At 40.2% G+C, this 21,810-nt stretch overlaps 1 protein-coding gene across 2 annotated transcripts in view; it reads left to right on the forward strand.

Moving 5' to 3' along the window:
- Positions 1–21,810, forward strand: part of HOOK3 (hook microtubule tethering protein 3) — a 95,897-nt gene that overhangs the window by 64,935 nt on the left and 9,152 nt on the right. For both annotated transcript variants that reach the window (XM_058669815.1, XM_058669816.1), the window contains exons 12-17: positions 1,572–1,682; positions 2,784–2,871; positions 6,295–6,364; positions 9,039–9,179; positions 13,986–14,073; positions 17,563–17,597. In XM_058669815.1, coding sequence (XP_058525798.1) covers positions 1,572–1,682; positions 2,784–2,871; positions 6,295–6,364; positions 9,039–9,179; positions 13,986–14,073; positions 17,563–17,597 — 533 coding nt within the window. The remainder of the gene's footprint in view (positions 1–1,571; positions 1,683–2,783; positions 2,872–6,294; positions 6,365–9,038; positions 9,180–13,985; positions 14,074–17,562; positions 17,598–21,810) is intronic.

Consider the following 21,810-nt stretch of genomic DNA (forward strand, 5'->3'; position numbering starts at 1 on the left):
TCTCTTATGTGTCTTTCAAACCTCATGATCATTTTTATAATCTCTTACTCCTTTTCATTAGTTCACTTTTTTAAAAAAAAATTGTTCGAAAGGGAAAGTTACACAGAGAGAAAGATCTTACATCTCTCCTGGTTCATTCCCCAGATGGCTGTAGTGCAAGCTAGTCGCGTCTTCCAGGTCTCCCAACAGAGTGGCAGGGGCCCATGCGTTTGGATATCCTCTGCTGCTTTCCCAGGAGCATTTGCAGGGAGCTGGATTTCAAATGAAGCAGCCACAACACGAACCAGCACTCATATGGGATGTCAGCATCACCACACACCAACAGTTCCTCCTCTTTAACTTTTTAAATCTAGTATCTGTACATGTGTACATGTTTTTAAATTTGACAATTTCAATACGAAATACTTTGAGACCTTATTCTGCTCTCTTGTTGCTGGTCGTGTTTTCTACTGACTAGTGCAATGTTGTTTATTTCCCTGTTGGCTTCTGTAGTGCTGCTGCTTGCTTTTATCAATTCATCTTTGTCTTTGGATATCCTGAGTTGAGGTTATGTTTCTGCAGATCATATATGGAGTTTGCTTCTATCAGATTTTCCATAGCATTACCAATCAGGATCACTTTAATTGTTTGGTGTGATTTTTTCCAGACAACAGTTCTAAAAATTTGAACACAAAATCTGTGTACTAAAAGGTCATTGTTAGATTTCCAGGTTGTACTTTTTTAAGCCCAAAGTACTCAGTTTTCTTTTTCTGCTGATATATTTCTTCCCTTAGTCCCACCCTTTTTCTGACCTTTTAGATTTCCTGGTGATTCAACAACCACCTGTCTCCTAATAAATGCCTTGCAAAGCTTGGAGTATGGCACCTCTTGGTACCCACAAGAGTCTGTGTGAACTTCTCACTCTGAGTTTAGTCTCTGTGGATTTCCCTTTCGTTTGAATTTAGCTGTACAATTGGATGTCTTCTCCTCCTCTTAGGATTTCTTCTGTTTTATACAAACAGGATCTTTGAATGCCCAGTTGTCTGTATTACTAGAAACATAAGTCCTGTATATGTTCTTTATACAAAAATATAATTTTTGTAAATATTTATATATTTGAAAAAATAATAGAGAGGGAAAGAGAGAGAGAAAGATCTTCCATCTGCTGATTCACTCCCAAGATGGTCACAGTGTCCAGAATTGAGCCAGACTGGAGCCTGGAGCTTCTTCTGGGTATCCGACATGGGTGTGGGGCCCGTGGAGTTGGGTCATCCTCTCTTTTCCAAGGAGCATCGTCAGGGAGCTGGAGCAGTAGTGAAGCAGGCAGGACCCAAACCACTACCAGATGGGATGCTGATGCCACAGGCAGTGGGTCTCCTTGCTGCACCACATCATCAGCCCCTCTTACAATTCTGAATGTTGTTATTCTGAATGACTCTGGCTTTTGCTTTCTTCATGTCTCCACTGCATTAAATAACTGTGTTTTTATGTGAGTGTTAGTGAAGAGAGGGTCTTTATAGACCTATAGAAGAAAATAATGAAAATTTGTTACTTTCCAAATTATAAGATGTAATCATGTCTTTCTGTATCAGGTAGTAGAACTGCAAAATAGATTATCTGAAGAATCAAAGAAAGCAGATAAATTAGATTTTGAATATAAGCGGCTAAAAGAAAAAGTTGACAGTCTTCAAAAAGAAAAAGATGTGAGTATATGTAACAAAATACTTTAGTTTTGAACACTGCTAAAATTAGGTTGGTAATAATTCATCTTTGACTATCCATTCTGTTTATGATAAAAACAAGAGAGCCTGTGTATTTTTTAACAACAGATTTCTCCTTGTGTTTCTAAAATAGATTGAAAATAAAAGATATAAAATACTTTCTAGTTCCATTCTGACATCCTGATTTCCTTCTTTTTTTTTTTTATTTCTTTGTTTTTATTGGAAAGTCAGATTTACAGAGAGAAGGAGAAACAGAGGTGTTCCATCCACTGGTTCACTCCCCAAATGACCTCCACTGCCTGAGCTGAGCTGATCCAAAGCCAGGAGCGAGGAGCTTCTTCTGGGTCTCCTCTGTAGGTGCAGGGACTCAAGGCTTTGGCCCATCCTCTGCTGCTTTCCCAGGCCACAAGCAGGGAACTTACAGGAAGTAGAACAGCTGGGACACAAACCGATGTTCACATGGGATCCCAGCAATTACAAGGGGCATATTAGCCAGTTGAGTCATTGGCCAGGCCCCTGCTTTTTATATGCCAATATTTTCTACTGCTGTTACCTCTTTTACATTGTCCTACCCATAGCTAGATTTGTGTAGCTCTTCGTTTTCTATGTCAGTATGGAAGATACTTTTTTTGTTGTTGATTAAAATATATTGAACTCTTTAAAAACACTTACTTTGTCATTTTTTTTATGAATACTAAAAACTGTCCTTTGAATTTTATGTTTAGTAAGAAAAATGTTAAGTCTTTCTTAACTATAATTAGATAAATTTTGGATTAAATCATTAATTTGCTTTTTTTTTTCTTCATAAGAAAAAAAGCCAAAACTTACCAGAACAGTTTCTTTTGTTTGCCTTTGGGTAGCATGCTGCTTTGTAAATATTATTTAGTGTTGCTAAATGGACAAAAGAAATTAAAAAAATTTTAAGTAATACATTTTCTTTACATTGTGATCCTTCATTAAGAGATGGAAAGGTAAAATATGTCTGTGAGCACTATCACTTAACATTTTTTTTGGTAAGATAAGATGGTAACCACTGCAGGTCATTCAACACGTAAGACTAACCCTGCTTTTATGTTCCTCCAGAGACTACGAACAGAAAGGGATTCTTTGAAGGAAACCATTGAAGAGCTTCGCTGTGTCCAGGCTCAAGAAGGGCAGCTTACAACTCAAGGTAAATGCCTGCTAGTAGCTTCGTGAGGACCTTAACAGCTTCGTGGAAAGTAGAATGGAAGGATGATCATTTTGCTGCAAATTTTTTTTTTTTTTGAAATGTGTACATATGGGATGCTTTGTGAACTTGATGAAAAATGTGTATTATGAGAAAATTACATGGATTTCAAAATTGTTACAATAAAATAAACATCTTTTTATTTTTCCATATACTTTTTAAAGTTGCTTCATATTTCTTATGGTACCAGTTAGAATAAAATTTTCACATTAAAATCATTATACCGACAGATTGACAGGAAAAAGTGGTAGGAGGCAGTAAAACTGGTAAATATTTTTAGCTGTTTCTGGGCTATAGTTGTAGTTGAAGGATTGACTTTAGCTGCTCAACTAAAGAGAATTTTTTTTTAACATCTGATATTTATTAGTTGAAAAGTATTTGTTAAAATCATCTCTGTTCACCTGGGAAATTTTGCCTGAAAAACTGCTCATGACCTCTTTTGCCAGTGTATCAAGACATTTTAAGTCAGTGGGTTTTTTTTTCCCCCAGATGAACTTAGTAGGTAAGGTTTCAGTCCATTTGGGAACTTACATTGAGGCACTCTTGTTCGTGACCTGGCCAGGTCAGCTCTTGGCCTCTCAGACATCACGGTGGCAGTTGCTTGTGCAGCCTCACTGGATTCACTAGACACCAGCTCTTAGCATTTCAGCCACTTCACTGACCCCCGCTTTCTCCTCCTCTCCAAGCTGCTCCTGGTGTACCTGCCTTCTGAGGCCCACATCAGCAGTTGTCGCTGCTCATCAGCTCTCGACTGGCCTCAGTGTCCTGTTTGCCCAGCCTTTGTGGTAGCCCTTGTAACTGTGTCCCCCCCCCCCCCCCGCTCCCTCTCCTGTCCTCTGTACCTTTCAGATCCAGATTCAGACACTATCCCAAATAACCAAAGCCAGCTAAGGAAAATTACATTTCTTTTTTGATTATTTTCCCCAAAAATAAATGATTTCTGATTATAATCAGACACTCATCATTGGTTGGCAATTATTTTATACGTTTCTAATCAGCTCTACAGCATTTTTTCCAAAATGTTAAAAATCTAATCAGAGGGCCCAGTGCAGTAGCCTAGTGGCTAAAGTCCTAGCCTTGCATGTACCAGGATCCCATATGGGCTCACTTCCCGGTCAGCTCCCTGCTTGTGGCCTGGAAAAGCAGTCGAGGACATCCCAAGGCCTTGGTACCCTGCACCCATGTGGCAGACCCAGAAAAGGCTGCTGCCTTCAGATCAACTCAGCTCCAGCTATTGTGGCCACTTAGGGAATGAATCAGTGGATGGAAAATCTTTCTCTGTGTCTCTCCTTCTCTCTGTAAATCTGACTTTCCAATATAAATGAATAAATAAGAATTTAACCAGAACCTTAACTCTTTAGCTCTCAGTTCCTGTGTTAAGAAAAAAAAAAGTAAAAGAAGACATTTCCCAAATACTCAGATTAGTTTGTTATTGCTTGTGTGGATCCTTTGCCGAGTGGTTTTGCTGTAGGCAATCATCCTAGAACTTTAAAAGTGTTTCTAGGGCCCGGCGGCGTGGCCTAGCGGCTAAAGTCCTCGCCTTGAAAGCCCCGGGATCCCATATGGGTGCCGGTTCTAATCCTGGCAGCTCCACTTCCCATCCAGCTCCCTGCTTGTGGCCTGGGAAAGCAGTCGAGGACGGCCCAAAGCTTTGGGACCCTGCACCCGCGTGGGAGACCCGGAAGAGGTTCCTGGTCCCGGCATCGGATTGGCGCGCACTGGCCCGTTGTGGCTCACTTGGGGAGTGAAACATCGGACGGAAGATCTTCCTCTCTGTCTCTCCTCTCTGTATATCTGGCTTTCCAATAACAATAAAATCTTTAAAAAAAAAAAAGTGTTTCTAGTAGTGAATTTCATAAAATTAATTTTTTTTTTTTTTGGTTTATTGGAAAGACAGATGGACGGAAGGAGAGACAGAGAGAAAGATCTTCCATCCACTGGTTAACCAACCATGTGGCCACAATGGCCAAAACTGAGCCGATCCAAAATCAAGAGCCAGGAGCTCTTCCGGGTCTCCCACGCAGGTGCAGGGTCCCAAAGCTGCTTTCCCAGGCCACAAGCAGGGAGCTGGAGCAGCCGCACATGATCTTGGCACATGCAAGGCAAGAATTTAGCCAGTAACTCTTAATTGACTGGGATGATATTCTACCAGCTCTAACTTCGGACCAGAAATGGTCTCCCCAAGAAACTGTTCAACCCATCTGGACAATAAGTAGCTGGACTCCATGCTTGGTATATGTTTGCAAGGAAAGAATCTTGATTGAATTTGAACTGTAATGCTGCATCAAGGTGGAGGAATCCACCAGGGGGGAGGGAAGGGGTGGGGGGATTCCCAGAGCCTATGAAACTGTCACATAATGCAAAATAATTAATAAAAATATATATATATAAAAAAAGAAAAAAAAAGAATTTAGCCAGTAGGCCATCCTGCTGGGCCCTATAACAGTGAAGGAAGGGCCCGGCGGCGTGGCCTAGCAGCTAAAGTCCTCTCCTTGAAAGCCCCAGGATCCCATATGGGCGCCGGTTCTAATCCCGGCAGCTCCACTTCCCATCCAGCTCCCTGCTTGTGGCCTGGGAAAGCAGTCGAGGACGGCCCAATGCATTCGGACCCTGCACCCACATGGGAGACCCAGAAGAAGTTCCTGGTTCCCGGCTACGGATCGGCGCGCATTGGCCCGTTGCAGTTCACTTGGGGAGTGAATCATCGGACGGAAGATCTTCCTCTCTGTCTCTCCTTCTCTCTGTGTATATCTGGCTGTAATAAAATGAATAAATCTTTAAAAAAATAGTGAAGGAAAATAAATGTTAGCAAGGATAGAGAACATAAAGGAAAATAAATCTTAGCAAGGAAGGATAGAGGAAACTTGGAACATTTATGTGTTGCTAGTGAGACTAAAATGAGACGAAGCTATGGAAAATGGTTTAGTGGCTCCTCAAAAATAGGATTACCATACAGGGCCAGCAATAAATTGCAGCTGAGAAAGCTACTGCCCACAATGCCCACAACCTGTAGCATGTCTGAATCTATAAAACACTTTATTAAGTGTAGCAAACCAGATGCAGATGTTATATGATTTCACATGTGAAGTGCTTCCAGTGGGAAGATCATTGAGACAGGCAGGAAGTAGAATGTGGCTGTCAGAAGGAACGTGGTGGCGGAGAATTGTTTATGACTGAATGATTGCAGAATTTTTGATATGGGTATTGGGAAAGTTTTAAAAATAGTGATGGTGGGATGCAGTATTACAATTAAAGTTGTAAAATAATAATATTTTAAGACTGCTGTGACATGGTTCAGAAGATTAAGAGTTTCCTGTACAAATGGTGTCCCTTTTCTGAACGTCGTATTCCTGTGTGTATCCACAGGGCTGGTGCCCCTGGGGAGTCAGGAGCCTTCTGACAGTCTGGCGGTAGAGATTGTGACGCCCGAGATCAGGTAAGGAGGCCGTCATACTCAGTCACACTGCACGCGAGTGACAAACTTGTTTCTCTAAAGCAGACACAACAGTTTGTTTCTGTTAATGCTACTTTCAACATGAACTCTGTTATCTTTCTATATTTTCAGCATATCAAAAGCTTTTTTATTTTTAATGTGAGATTTATTTTGGAAAGTGAAGAGGGACAGATAGATCAAGAGACTGCTTTTTCACCTACTGGCTCATTCCCCAAGTGGCTGCAATAGGCCTGGGCCAGTTGGAAACCAGGAGTCAAGAACTTTGGCCTGGTCTCCCATGTGGATGGCAGGGTACTTGGATCATCTTCTAGCACCTTCTCAAGCACATTAGCAGCAAACTGGATTGGAAGCAGAATTGCCACTCTGGCTCCATTCCCTGTAGGACAACATTGGCCCATAATCTTAATCTTAAACTGACCCAAAACAGAACTGATTTTTAGTAGTGCAATCTTTCACACATAGAGAGCAAGCTCATCTACTTTGTGCTTACGTATTGCCAACTTTTAGCAATAAAAATACTTTACCTAAGGACAAAGATTGCACTAAATAAGCAACCTGCAAAAAATTGATCACTAAGATTTATTTACTAATAAGCACATGGACTTAAGACACACAGTCTAGAAAAGTCTCTGTATACCTTTTACTTGATTGCCATCTGATGTCCTAATTTATGATGATTACATCAATAAAATTAGTTGGATGAGTGAAGTCTTATATTTTATGAGAATTTCAGAGAAATGGTCTTATTTCCCCCAAAATAATTTTTACAGGCACTTATTGGTATTATACTTGCCTTCTAAACTATGAAAAGATCAATGATGAAAATTCAATAAATAGGGCCTATAGCTATGGCTCAGTGGCTAAATCCTCACCTTGCATGCACTGGTATCCCATATGGCTGCCGGTTCTTGTCCCAGCTGCTCTACTTCCCACCCAGCTTCCTGCTTGTGGCCTGGGAAAGCAGTGGAAGATGGCCCAAAGCCTTAGGACCCTGCACCGACGTGGGAGATCCAGAAGAAGCTCTTCGCTTTTGGCTTCGAAATTGCAGCTCCAGCCATTGTGGCCATTTGGGAAGTGAACCAATGGATGGGTCATCTTCTGTCTCTCTTTTCCATAAATCTGATTTGCCTTTCCACCAAAAATAAATCCTAAAAAAAAATAAAGATTCAATAAATTCAGCTTTTCTAAATATTACGAGGTATAAATTAAAGTATGTTCTATGTCCAAAAGACGTATCAAGGAAATGGTGAACAGAGTTGAAAATTTTGCAACTTAAGTTAACATTTAATACATTTTACTGTGTTAAGGATGAGGAGGAATTGCATACTTCATGAACTGGAAATAGCAGGTAAAATAAAGTAGTATAACTGTCTTATGAGGAGATAGTCAGAACCTGTTGTCTAAACATAAGCCTGTCTTTTGATCCAAAAATTATTTTTCTGCAAGTTAATTTTAAGGGATGACCAGGAAGGTACATAAAAGTATATGTATAGATACAGTTGGTCATTTTAGCATGTTAAAACATAGAACTCACAGCAATATAAATGCTCACTAGTTTATTTAATTACTCTTATGCATTTTAACATGTCATTTATTAGTACAGTTATTCAGTTTTCTACTATAACTAATATATGAGAATAACATCAAATTTTAAGTATAAACAGCAGTATCAGTGTAACATATACCATGTGATCCCTTTTTAAAATATTTACTTGTGTGTATGTCTATATAGAATTAGAAAGCTATATTTCAGCGGTAGTTATGTGCCAACTTCAGATAGTACTGTATTTCTGTTTTTCTTTTTGCTCTACAAAGAGTGTTTACTTTTTAATTGTATAAGTCAGTGTTGCCCTTATGTATCATTTATCAGGTAGTGTGTAATTTCTTGAATTGAGTCACAAATTTGACTGTTTTATATCCAGTGCAAGAATGAATGAAAAATGTATGCATCATTCTCGTTTATATTTATTTTAAAATTTTTCCATTTTTCATATTGTGTGATATCTGGAAGCACTGTCTTTCTGGTGCCTTCTGCTGATGACCCAGTGTAAAGATAGGAAGCATAGCTTCAGTAGATCCATTTTTGCAGGCACCATATTCTGTCATCCCTGTATTAAATGTGATGGCCAGTTGTGTTTAGCAGCTGCTCTTACCATCCCTTAATGTGCGATCCTGGCATAACACAGAACCCAGAACAATCTACTGCAGTCATCTCAATTAAGAATCTGTGATAACAGCATAATTTTACATATATAGACATGTGGTGTTTATCTTGAGGGCAGTCCTGCTTGCACGTAGTATCTTGTAGCCAAGTACTTGGTAACATCATGATTCCTGATGAGAGCCAAAGGATGAGTAAGAGTATGCATAGCTTAAAAATTTATGTGGGAAAGGAAATGGGGTTGTAGGGTTTAGAAATCTTCATTTCAAATCCTAGTGTTTAGACTTAGTTATCTTCAGATCACCTATTGTAAAAAGAAAGTACTTAAGACTCAAAATATAAAGTGTTCGTGGTTGTATTATGTATTAGGTGCTCCACAGGTACTTTATTTCCATTTGTGCTCTGTGTATTAAATCTTTTAACTACAGAAGCTGGGTTTTGGTATTTGTATTGTATTGATGTACCAGATAATAAGTTTTTATTTTGTTCATTCAGGGAGAAACTTATTCGTCTTCAGCACGAGAATAAGATGTTAAAACTTAACCAAGAGGGTTCAGATAATGAAAAAATTGCCTTATTGCAGAGCCTTCTGGATGATGCCAATCTACGCAAGAATGAGCTGGAAACAGAGAATAGGTAGAGTATCTGCAGGTGGCCATGACCAGCCACAGGTTTTCCTTTAAAGGTTTGACTTGTATTCTGAAATGTGATCTGTCCTATTCTGTTTTCTTTTAGGAGTGCTTTAACCCATCTCTCCACTTTCAAACAGATTTGCCAGAAACTATTATGTTTATACTATTTCTTTAGACCAAATGCTGTCAAAGCTCCAATGTTTGCCCTTTCTAATCATTGAATAAAGGCAGAGGACTTCTGAAAACACCTTTATCTTTCACCAATAGTTTCGGTTCACTGTCCTCATTATGTTAATAAAACTGACTCTGTTTTCACAGGTTGATGTTTCAAAGGCCCTGTTGAAATAGAGAAAGCAGTAGGATCCATCGCAACGGAGTTGACAGGACATCTAATGCTTTTTCTGATTCTATAGGGAAATTACTTAAGCGAACAATTCAGTTATTTGGAGAAAGTTAGCATCTTGAAATTTTGATAAGAGAATCATTTCTCTACTTGTAAGTTTTTAGCATGTTGTTATACAGATAGAAAGAGTCAGATTTTTTTTAAAAGATTATTTATTTTTATTGTAACATCAGATATACAGAGAGGAAGATCTTCCATCCGTTGATTCACTCCCCAAGTGGCTGCAATGACCGGAGCTGAGCTAATCCAAAGCGAGGAGCCTCTTCCAGGTGTCCCACATAGGTGCAGGGTCCCAAGGCTTTGGGCCATCCTCCACTGCTTTTCCAGGCCACAAGCAGGGAGCCGGATGGGAAGCAGGGCCACTTGGACACAAACTGGCAGCCATATGGAATCCTGACGCATGCAAGGCTAGGACTCTAGCTGCTAGGCTACCGTGCTGGGCCTAAGAATCAGTTATTTTAATTAGTAACTGACAAGGGTTACCTTTTTATTTATTTTTTTTAATTTTGTTGTGACCGTCAACTATTTTCATTTGCTTTGTTTTTTCTTTTCTTTTATATATATATATATATATATATATATTTTTTTATTACAAAGTCAGATATACAGAGAGGAGGAGAGACAGAGAGGAAGATCTTCTGTCCAATGATTCACTCCCCAAGTGAGCCGCAATGGCCGATCCGAAGCTGGAAACCAGGAACCTCTTCCAGGTCTCCCACATGGGTGCAGGGTCCCAAAGCTTTGAGCCGTCCTCAACTGCTTCCCAGGCCACAAGCAGGGAGCTGGATGGGAAGTGGAGCTGCCGGATTAGAACTGGTGGTCATATGGGATCCCGGGGTGCGTTCAAGGTGAGGACTTTAGGTGCTAGGCCATGGTGCTGGGCCCCAGCTTTTTATTTTTTCTTAAGATTTATTTATTAATGTATTTAATTTAATACAGTTACAGACAGAGGGAAAAATAAGAGAGAGAATCTTCCATCAACTGATTTACTCCCCAAATAGCCTCTATGGCCAGGGCTATGTCAGATCAAAACCAGAAGCCTCGAACTTTTTCTGGATTTGCTGTATGGGTTGCAGGGGCCCCAGCACAGTGGTCACTGCTGCCTTCCCAAGTGCATTAGCAGGGAGATGGATGGGAAGTGGAGCAGCCAGTGTGATTGTCAGCATTACAGGAGGTAGCTTAACGCACTGTGTCACAACACACATCCTCCCTTTCAGTTTTAAAACTGTTAGGTACCAATTAGATGGTGTTTTTTCCTTTTTCTTATTATGCCGTTTTAATTCTGTTATTTTCAAGGGATTAACATTCTTATTCAAGTAAAATATTAGGCATAGTTTGCCTGATATCACTTTTTCTAAAGTGCTTCAGTGGCAAATAAAAGTGAGGAAGGAGGGGAGATTCTAGAAACACCACCAGTCCTGCAGTCTCTGGGAAGAAAGTACCTTTTTTGTAACGTTGATTCTTGACCCCAAGGTAGGTTTTATTTTAATCAGTCTGGTCAGGAAAGCCATTACCAAGTCTAAATTTTCTACTGAAAACACATATCTTTTCCCACAGCCTTTTTCCTTATTTCTCCAGACTTTACACTTACAGCTTTTGTCGTATCAGAAATAGTCCAGCTTCTTGCCATTGATTCAGTCTTGGAATATACGGAAGACTGATGACCATGACCTGAATTGCTGTGTTAGTTACAGAGGCTTACTACCTAGTGTCAGAGTTTCTTTCAGTTAAGACACGGATAACAATTCACGTTTAGATCGGCATCCCCAGTGATTTAAACAAGAAACATATTAAGTTCATATTTATTAAGCACCTCTTTGATCCAAACATCATACTAAATTCTTTGGATGTTTTGTGTTGCTTGTCTTCATAAATGTGCAAATGAGGGACCTGGACAACGGTCCCTGGCTGCCTGACTCCAAAGCTCTCCACCCCACCCAGATTCCCTTCCTGGCCAATCTGTCTCCCATCTGGGTTGCACAACGTTTGTTCTTTCTCCTGTCTTCCTCTCTTTGGATGCTTTTTCTCTTAAGTGACTTACCCGAAGTTTGTTATGATGGAGGATTGTAACTATTTACCACATTTTCTGTTTAACCTTTTACTGGATTGCAGTACTGACTGAGCTCCAGGAAACCTGATATTTGTTCCTCTGTGTTTTTCGCTCTGTTACCTTTCAGCTGTGTTACTTATATGCTGTCTGTTCACCACCCAGAAAGCAAGCTTTGAGTAGACCTCTGCGGCCCCTTCCATCAGGTTTTCCCAGTGCACGAGCATGTCTTTCATCTGTAATGCCAGCTTTTGAGGAAACGATACTGGAAGAGGGGTGCAGTGTGGAGCTGTTTCAGAATTGCCCAAGGAGTGCTCTCAAGGAATGTGTCCTCTTATTTCTGTACCTCAGAAGGTGTCATTGACCTCAAGCTCATCTTCCCTCTGCAGCTCCATGGCAACTGTGTATTCAGCAGCTGTTAGACTTTGATTAAAATGCTAGCTAAGAGAATGCCTCAAGAGGGACAGGGAAGGTAGAAGCAGTTCACACTTACAGGTGCTTGCTGTGTGCACAGAGTATGCTGGATATGCTTCATGTATTGTTTCACTTCATCCTCTAAACAACCTGTGAGATGAGCTTTATAAACCTTACTTGTTTTGTGATTTATTCACATATATTTAGCACATATATTTGTGGCTTATCTACTCTTAACAGTTATATTGCCATGTTTACTTGTCTGCTCCCAGTGATGGACATTTGAGTTCTTTTCATAAACATCCCAAGGAACATCTTGGTGTGGGCTCATGGTATTTTATGGCCTCTATAATCGTACATACCCTGTAGGATTACAATGAAAGCTGATGAAGTGATCTCAAACATCAGCCTATGTAGTAGTCTTACAGTTTAGTAGTATTTTTATATTGCTTTCTGAAAAAAAAAGTAAAAGTGAAGTTGGTGTCATTAATTTTGTATTTACATACTTGTATCCCCATGTTGAACCTGGATTCTCTGATGATTTACTATCTTACAGCTTGTTAAGTAAAAAACAGTATTGAACTTTATGTCTGTTTGCATTCTAAATACTGCCTCGTCTTATTATTACTTTGGGAGTCTGGCTTCTATTATTTCACTAGTATGTCTTTCATTTATTTTTGAAAGTTTTTGTAAAGATTTACTTATTAATTGAAAATCAGAGTGACAGAGAAGAGACAGGAAATATCTACCACTTGCTGATTCACTCCACAAATGGTCACAATGGCCAGAGCTGAGCCATTGTGAAGCTCTGCATTTAGGTGCTTCGTCCACATTTCCCATGTGGCTGGCAGGGGCCCAGGCACCTGGACCATCCTTTGCTGCTTTTCCAAGGCCATTGACGGGAAGCTTCAGCCTCTGGGACACAAACACCTGTATGGGATCCCCATGTTGCAGCTGGCAGTTTTTGCCACTATGCCATGGTGTCAACCTCTACATTTGAATTTTTTATTATCTGAAAGGCAGAAAGAGAGAGAGAAATACCTTCTGCTGAGTCACCCTTGCAATGCCTGCAGCTTAACCAAAGTCACCCATGGGGATGTTAGACCCAATGACTGAACTGTTACCTTCTGCCTCCTGGGATGCACATTACTGGGAAGGTAGAATCAGAAGCTGAGCCAGGATTTGAACCCTGGCACTTCTATGTGCAATACTGGCACCCTAAATGACACCTTAATCACTGAGCCAAGTGTTTACCCCACTGAAGTATTTCTTGGAAAAATAAACAGGCATCCCGAAAATAGCCAGTACAGTAGAATCATTCTTTGCTTGTCTCTTAACTGTATTCATTGTTGTTAGTAAGCTCCTCCTTCTTCAGTTATTTTAATTCCAGTAACACCTCCCTCCTATGTTTCCCCTCATTCTGTGGTTGTTCTTCAGCATGAGGGTCCTCTTCCTGGAGATCTCTTGGCTGATCTGCTATGGCCATCTTTGCTCCTTGTTTCCACTCTTCCATGTTCGTGATTCTTTGAGCAATCATCATTTTTTTTATACTTGTGTGCACTGTTGAGAAGTATGTACCTCATTACATTTTAAGTTGTTTGGTTTACGTGTTCACCTTTGCCAAAGACTGTAGAATGCTTGAATGCAGGGATCATGAGCCTAGTGCTGACTCAGTCTGTTTGAACACTTGAGCTGATGCAAGGACGTCAGTTCCAATAAGTGTGTCCCCCAAACCACTACATTGTAAATCATCAGTAGTCATTTCAAGCAATATGAAGATAATTTGAAAAGCAAGCTCAAAACATAAAGCCCCTATCTCTACAACTACCACTATCTACTTCTGTTACAAGAGGCTCTAGTGTGCTAGTTATACATCTGTCTAATCAGTATGACTACAAAAAAATGCATGTCAATATTTGGAAAATTAATGTACATTTGATTTCTAGGCTGGTGAATCAGAGACTTCTGGAAGTACAGTCACAAGTCGAAGAATTGCAAAAATCTTTACAGGATCAAGGCTCAAAAGCAGAAGATGTAAGTTTAAAATGTTGGCAACCACAGCCAAAGATCCACCGTGTTGAGAAAGTCTATAACTTTTATTTTTTAATTTAGTGATCTCTATACAAATAATTTAGCATTATATTGACTACAGAAATGAAAGTGTTTCTGTTTTACCAATGTTTATTGTAGTACTTCAGTGTTTCACATTCAGTTGAGTCTTCTGCTGAGAACAGAAATTTGTAAGGCAGAAATTTTTAGTGTAAACTTGATATTCCGGTAAATAATGACATTCCTAGGTTTCTGAGTCTCGCCACTCCCCTTGCCTGAGAGCTCTGCCCTTGGCTGCTCTGCCTCTGCCTGCCTGCACCCTCACCTGGAGTACGCTGAAGGGCTGAGCCAAGGAATGTGGCTCACTTGCCTTCAGCATCTGATCGCATCACAGTGCCTAGCTGACACATGGTGCTTAATCAGTCTCTGGCAACGTGTAAATTAGTCATTTAATGAGAAGTGTGCAGTAGAACTATAACTTGTAAAGTGTTTAGAAAACAGGGTAAAAGGAGAGAAAAAATTCCAAATTTTTAGTGACTAATCCTTAGCTAGTTGTTTGGATGCTGGTTTTGTTTAGTTTCTCCTAATGCCAGTGTAATTTTCTATCAACCAACATTTTGAGTACAGATCTTGGTTTTCATTGACAGTCAATTTGGTGGATCGATTTTCAGATTGCAAGTACAGACAATTGCATCCAGTTTTACAAACATAAAAACAATCAAAGAAAAGGAGTTGAACATATTTCTACAAATCAAAATATAGTACCCAATTTTAGTTTGTCTAAACATACATCTGGTTTATATTGGCAACATCCCTTTTTCTAGTGTTAGTGATTTTTAGTTTATCCCTAAGCTATTAGTCACATTTAAACTACCTTTTGCCCTTATTAAAATGGAGATAATTTACAATGCCTTTAAAAAGACAATGTTTTTATCCAGAATGCTAAATCACAGAGATGAAGTGAAAGCATCATTAATGTGTTAAAATCCTAAGCCTGATTAGGAGTACTTTAGAGGATCAGCCCAAAGCAGTAACGTTTCTGAGGTCATTGAAATCACTTCATCTCTTAGCCCGAAGTGAACACGAGATTTGTTCTGATCTCTACTTGGAGGAGAGTTTTTGATTTGATAGGATAGAAAAGGGAATGGCATAGTCCATGGAGTGAAAAGAGGAAGTATCAGTATTGGATAAACATTACCTCCTGTTGTGCTTTATTTTCTTTCATGAAGGTACACATAGAGTAATACATGTCAGAAGTGAGATGCCAGCCCCATCAAGTACTGGTCACATAAATTAGTCCATTTATCAAATGGCCTGTGTTTAATGAGGCATCTTGCTTAAAGCTAAACAGAATGGCTTCCTTGGCTGTTTTCTATACATAGAAAACACTCTGACAAAAACTTCACTTATTCTGAACATCTGTCTCCAGCTGGAAAAATGAGTGGTGCTGTACTGGTTCTGTCACTTTTCTGTCTCACTAACCTGCAGTGCTGCATCTCAGGAATGTATAACACATGGAGGATCCGCCAAATGGACGTGGTTCCCTCTGAGAATAGCATCATTTTGCCTGTTTATGTTATCAGAAACATAGTCCTTTCATGTGACCTAAGTCAGAGTAGGATGGTCTGCACATTATTATTATTTTTTTATGTCATTTGTTTTTAGCATGGAAGCAGAAAAACATTGTTACATAAAGTCATGTGGATAATTTGAGCTAGCCACAGTATATAAAACTCCGAAGAACAAGACAGGATGAGGAAATCATAGAAGAAAAATGTACATTTCTGAAACAAAATGCGTATCTTTTACTTTGTTCAAGAATTACTAAATCAAATTGTTCTTCTGTTGGCTGCTGTGTTTGCTTCATACTAATATGTCCTCTCTGTCTCTTGGCATGGTTCTGCTCAAGGCTATTGTAAGTATGGCTTCCTATTCCTTTCTTTGTAGTGAACAGTTTATAGATTTATTCATTATCTAACATCATAGTTGAAATTTTAAATGAAGGCACTTTCATGCAAAAGGAATATGCTAGCTTTATTTGCCAAACAGGTTTATGACTTTTGCAATTAACATATTTAAAGAATGTCCAAATCAAGAAGTCAAGCCAAAGAGAAGCATTGTCTTCCCCACCCGCCCCCCGCATCTTTCTCCTGCTCTACCCCATTATGTCAGTTAATTCCTTTGTGGAAGTTGTTTTGGTGCTGGTTTCTTATCACAGTGTGGCCTCCTCCTGCATATTTGGATAGTAACAGTTGTCAGGTTAAGATGCATTTGGGCATGGAAGTGCATAAGTAAAGACCATGCATAGCTGTTGGGGTCTGGTGGATTGGCTCTTTATTAGGATCTGCCCCTTAAAAACCTCATCTCCCTCTGCCTTTGTAAGGGGCTAAAACAGCACAGTGTTATGAGGGTTACGTGGACACATGTGTGACATGCTTTAGTGCATACCAAACCTCAGTGTTTTAAAAATACTAGCTCAGAATTAAAATTAATATTTATTAGAAGCAATTGAAATATAAGATTAACATTAATGAGTTTTTAGAAAGTGTTTACCCTTTACTGTGTTTTTTTCTATAAAGAAACAAACAATAGAAGATAGTAACAGAGGAGACTGTGGCTCCCTGATAGGCCATGGCTAGCATTCTGTACAAAGAAACCGATTGGAAATATCTCCAGAGCTGAATTAGTATGCACTTGAATTAGTAGCTCCGGTCATAGTTAAGAGGCAACTGAAAGTACAGAAACTTAGTGTGAGGAATTTTTTCTTTCAGTGTGGCTGTTGATTGTCTATATTAGTTGGTTTTGGGCTGAATTAATTATTTAACCAGTTTTTGCAAAAAGAAATGTTTCATAAAATTACAAGTGTTTAGTTATGAACTGAACCTTCCAACAGAACATACCTTTACTATTTATTTTTAGATCAGTTTTGATCTGCTTTTCAGGAGAGCTTTTTCTTTTCTTTTTTTTTTCTGAACCCAAAGATGCAGTTGTCAGAACTTTAAAACGTGTGCATATAGCATCCTTTACATTTTTCATGCTGTTGCATAATTTATTTGCAAGCCATACAAGTAATAAATCACTGATTGAGTCAATAAGTTTGGGAAATTATACTTTTTCATGTTGCAAGAAAACACTGTAAGAGATGAAAAGGCTCTGAGAGTAAGCTTGCTGGTCAGGGAGCTCTCCCTGCTTGTTGCGTCCAGAGATGTTAGAGCTATAGTTAAGTGACTTTGCCACTCATCTCCTTCACTACAAATACAAACATCACATATCCAGTTTCTGGATATTTTATACTGATTGCTCTCACAGACTGCCTTTTCCCTAAATTAAAGAGAATTAAACTGTGATTCATTCTGTGTCTTGACCAAAGAGATGATTGGGGACTTATTCAAAGTTACTACTGTGCTCTTTTTAAAAAATTATTTACTATTTAAAATGCTAAGTAATAAACTCATCTTTATTTTCCATTTTCAGTCAGTTCTTCTAAAAAAGAAGCTTGAGGAACATCTGTAAGTATTAAAACCATGGACCGTTATTGTCTGTGCCAGGTGGTCACAGAGGCTTTAGTTGTTTGCCAGCAGGGAGTTGGGAGTGAGAGTTGTGTGCAGAGGATCCTCCCTGCCCCCCTGCCCGAGGTCATCAGGTCAAATAGCCACTGCTGGAACCATTGTCTGCATGAGACTTTAAGGCCTTGTGTCTTCCTGACTTGAAGCACTGCTGATTTTGAGTCAGAAACCTCGTTGCATAAAGGCCCTGTGGTCCTGACTGGGCCTCTGCTGGCCCACACTCCATCATAACACCTACCCAGCACTGCCCTCGCTTAGAGCTGCTGGAGAGAGAGTAGGCCTGGCTGTGTAGCTGCTTTGGTAGAATTCCCTTGTGTGAGACAAGCAGCCAGCTGAGCTCTAAAGTGTTCCAGCTGCATCTTCCTCTTGAAGCAGATTTTGATAGGTATTCAGACAAGTCCTTGAATTGCAACCTCTTTGTAGTAGAACTTACTCCTGTGGTGATGAGCTACAGTCACTGTTAGTTTCTTCATCCCTCTCTGAGGAGAGCTGACAGTGTTAGGAATCTTCGGGGTGTTTCCTGCACCCACAGCAACCTTCATCTTTCCTGTTGCTTTGGAGTAACGTTCCGTGCAGGTGCTGCAGGCAGAGTGACTATGAATCGCAGCTTGTTGGGGGGTCAGTGTAACACTGTGTTACGCCAGACATCCTCCATACTGCAGAGACAGTTTGCACTTGCTCTGTGATTGTGAAGGAATCCTGTGTTCTAGAGTTGGCTTCATGCTATTTCCTCCTCCTCTCACCCCTTTCTTTAATATGGGAGATACCACTAGCAGTTAAGATTTGTTACCATGTCTAAAATGGGCCAATTTTTAATATACTAGAAGGCTACTTTCTGACTTTTGTAAGTTTGAAAATTGAGTACTAAATCCTGTTTTTTTCAAAATTTCCCTTTTCTGGTTTATATAAAAAAAGAATATCTCATTTTGTGAAGCCATCTGTCTCTGTTCTAAGTTCAGTCCTTTACTTGCTAATAATCTTTATCACAAAAGGTTTCTTATTGAGGATGGAGCCTGTGTTAGCTTCTTATGAATGCTGTCGCAGATTATCACAGTCTGGCTGGCATAAGACAGCAGAGACTTACCTTGTTATACTGGAGGCTAAACTCTGGGTATTGCAAAGTTGTCTCCTCCCAGCCACCCTGACAGAATTTGTTCATGCCTGTGTCCCAGTTTCTGTGTCCTGATGCAAGCCTTGATGTTCCCCAGGTTGTAGACATGTCACTCAGTCTGTCTCCATCTTTACATACCATTGTTTTCTCTGTGGGGTACCCCTCTTATCCCTGGGGCATACATTCCAACACTGCCAGTGAATGCCAAGAACTGTAGAAAAAGACCAAACCAAACAGATGGCTTCATATACTGTGTTTTTTCATATACAAATGAACCTATGATAGAGTTAACATGGAAGTTAAGCACAATGAGAGAGTAACAACCATTGCTAGTAGCAAAACAGAGTAAGTATAGCAATATATTGATACTGCAACCATGGATGGGATAACTGAGATGGATGCTTGGTGATAAATAACTGGATGTCATGTCCCGTATGGATGATCTGAACAGAATGGTTCATACCCCTGAATGGATCAGGCAGGATGGTACAGGATTTTATTGCACACTTTAGAACATTGTATAGTTTAAAACTCAGATATTCTGTTTAAATCCTTTCACACTATAGATGACCACTCACTGGATTTAGGGCCAGTGCTTATCCAGGGACCTTCTCTTACTCAGTTACATCTACAAAGATTCAATTTCCAAATAACACAAACTTCATAAATACTGGGGGTAGGAACTTCAGGTTACTTTTTTTGGGCAATTAAAACCCCCCACAACATCCATAGATGTATTAAAAAACAGTTAACCTCAGATAGCCCAAATCATCAATCTCAGATGACCCAAATGCTTGGGCTCCCAACACTGATGTGGAGAATCCTGGATGGAGTTCTAGGCTTCTGGCTTCATCCTGGCCCAGCCCATTGCAGCCATTTGAGGAGTGAACTAGCAGATGGAAAATACATTATTTTTTCATAAAAATATATCAGGTTTTAAATAAAAATACAGTAAATCTCATGCAACTTTTAGAAATAATGGAAACCATTTTAAACACACCTAAATGATTAAAAAAAAAAAAAAAACTTTGAAGATCAGACTAGGTGACCCCGCCAAAGACGTTGAACAATGCTGAATCTTCCCTGCCAAGGTTGGTGCTCATCAATTCCTTAGTCAAGCTGGACACACACATATTCAATATCTCAGTTCTACTGTATGTGGCAGTGATTGCTAGAGGTGTTGCTGTCCATGCATAGCAAAAGATGTAGAAGAAAGTGCAAAGATATTCTCTGTAGGGCTGGGCGTGGTTGCCCCGTGGCTAAAGTCCTCGCCTTGCATTCACTAAGACCCTTTATGGCTGCCAGTTCGTCTCCTGGCTGTTCCATCTCCCTTCCAGCTCCCTGCTTGTGGCCCAGGAAAGCAATAGAGGATGGCCCAAAGCCTTGGGACTGCACCCATGAGGGGGGAAAAGAGGAGCCTCCTGGCTCCTGGCTTAGGATCAGCTTGGCTCCAGCTATTGCAGCCTTGGGGAATGAGCCAGTGGATGGAGGATCTTTCTGTCTCTCCTTCTATCTGTAAATCTGCCTTTCCAAGAAAAATGAATAAATCTTTAAAAAAAAGACTAAAGATTAACATATATGTTGTCTGTAAACACAAAAAAGCAAAAACAACATAATTGTCTACCAGCTGGAGAATGGTAGAGCAAATTCAAACAGTAGAACTTCATTCAGTGGTGAAAATGTGTAAAATGGGCTAATGTCAAGAACAGTTGTCATAAAGGATGCAAGTCAGGGCAACACTTAATGGCTGAACGACAAAATAATAACAATAGGGCAAAATTAATCAGTAGTAAAATACAGATGATAAAACAATACTAAAAATCACAAGAATGGTAAAGATTCTGGACTTGCAGAGCCAACGTCTGGCCAACAGCTAGGGCAGTGGTTGGGATGCCTGCATCTCACGTGACTGACGTGATTCTGCCTTCCTGTTTATGCATGCCCTGAGCAGCAGTTGGTGAGGGCTCAAGCAGCCAGATCCCTGCTACACATGTGAAAGACCAGAACTGTGTTCTTAGCTTTGGCCTGGCCCAGCCCTGGCTGTTACAGCTCTTTGGAGTGCTGGGCTTTCTGGCTCTGCCTCTGTGTCTCCCTGTCTCTGCCACTCAAGTGATTTTTGTGCAAAGACCAAGGGCACTGGGAAAAGATTACAGACACACCCAGCTCCTAAGGTTTGGGGATGATTTCTGTTTCTCATCATTGTGGTAAATCACTAGTGTGAAGTTTTTGGTTTTCTGTTTTAGGGTTGCTTGGGGCTAGTGCTTTTTATTTTTATTTATTAAAGGGCAGAACATGCCCAGCGTGATGGTTTAGTGGCTAAATCCTGGCTTTGCATGTGCCAGGATCCCATATGGGCAACAGTTCATGTCCCAGGTGCTGCATTTCCTATCCAGCTCCCTACTTGTGGCCTGGGAAAGCAGTCAAGGGCGGCCTAAAGCCTTGGGACCCTGCACCCATGCGCAGGAGACACAGAAGCAGCTCTAACTCCTGGCATCAGATCAGTTCAGCTCTGGGTGTTGCAGCCACTTGGGGAATGGACCAGCAGATGAAAGATCTTTCAGTCTCTCCTTATCTCAGTAAATCTGCCTTTTCAATAAAAATAATTTTTTAAATCTTTTTTTTTAAAAAAAGGCAGAGATAAATAGAGGTCTTCCTTCCACTGATCTACTCCCAAATGTCCATAGCAACTGGGACTGGGCCAGGCAGAAGCCGGGAACCTAGGTCTCTGTTCAGGTCTCGTGTGGGTGCAGAAACCCAACTGCTTGAGCCAACAACCCCTGTTGCTTCCCAGAATGTGCCTCAGGAGGAAGCTGAGCCTAGCAGAGGGGCCAGGACTTGAACCTGAGCACGCTGCGTGTCCTAGTAGCAGCTTAGGCACTGAACCTGAGCACACTGCATGTCCTTCCCGAGAGGCAGCTTAGGCACTAAACCAAAAGCCTATCCTGTGAGCTTGGTTTTTTTTTTTTTTTTTTTTTTTTTTTTAAGATTTATTTTATTTTTATTACAAAGTCAGATATACTGAGAGGAGGAGAGATAGAGAGGAAG

This window comes from Ochotona princeps, chromosome 11 (assembly GCF_030435755.1).
Source record: "Ochotona princeps isolate mOchPri1 chromosome 11, mOchPri1.hap1, whole genome shotgun sequence".
Taxonomy (NCBI): domain Eukaryota; kingdom Metazoa; phylum Chordata; class Mammalia; order Lagomorpha; family Ochotonidae; genus Ochotona; species Ochotona princeps.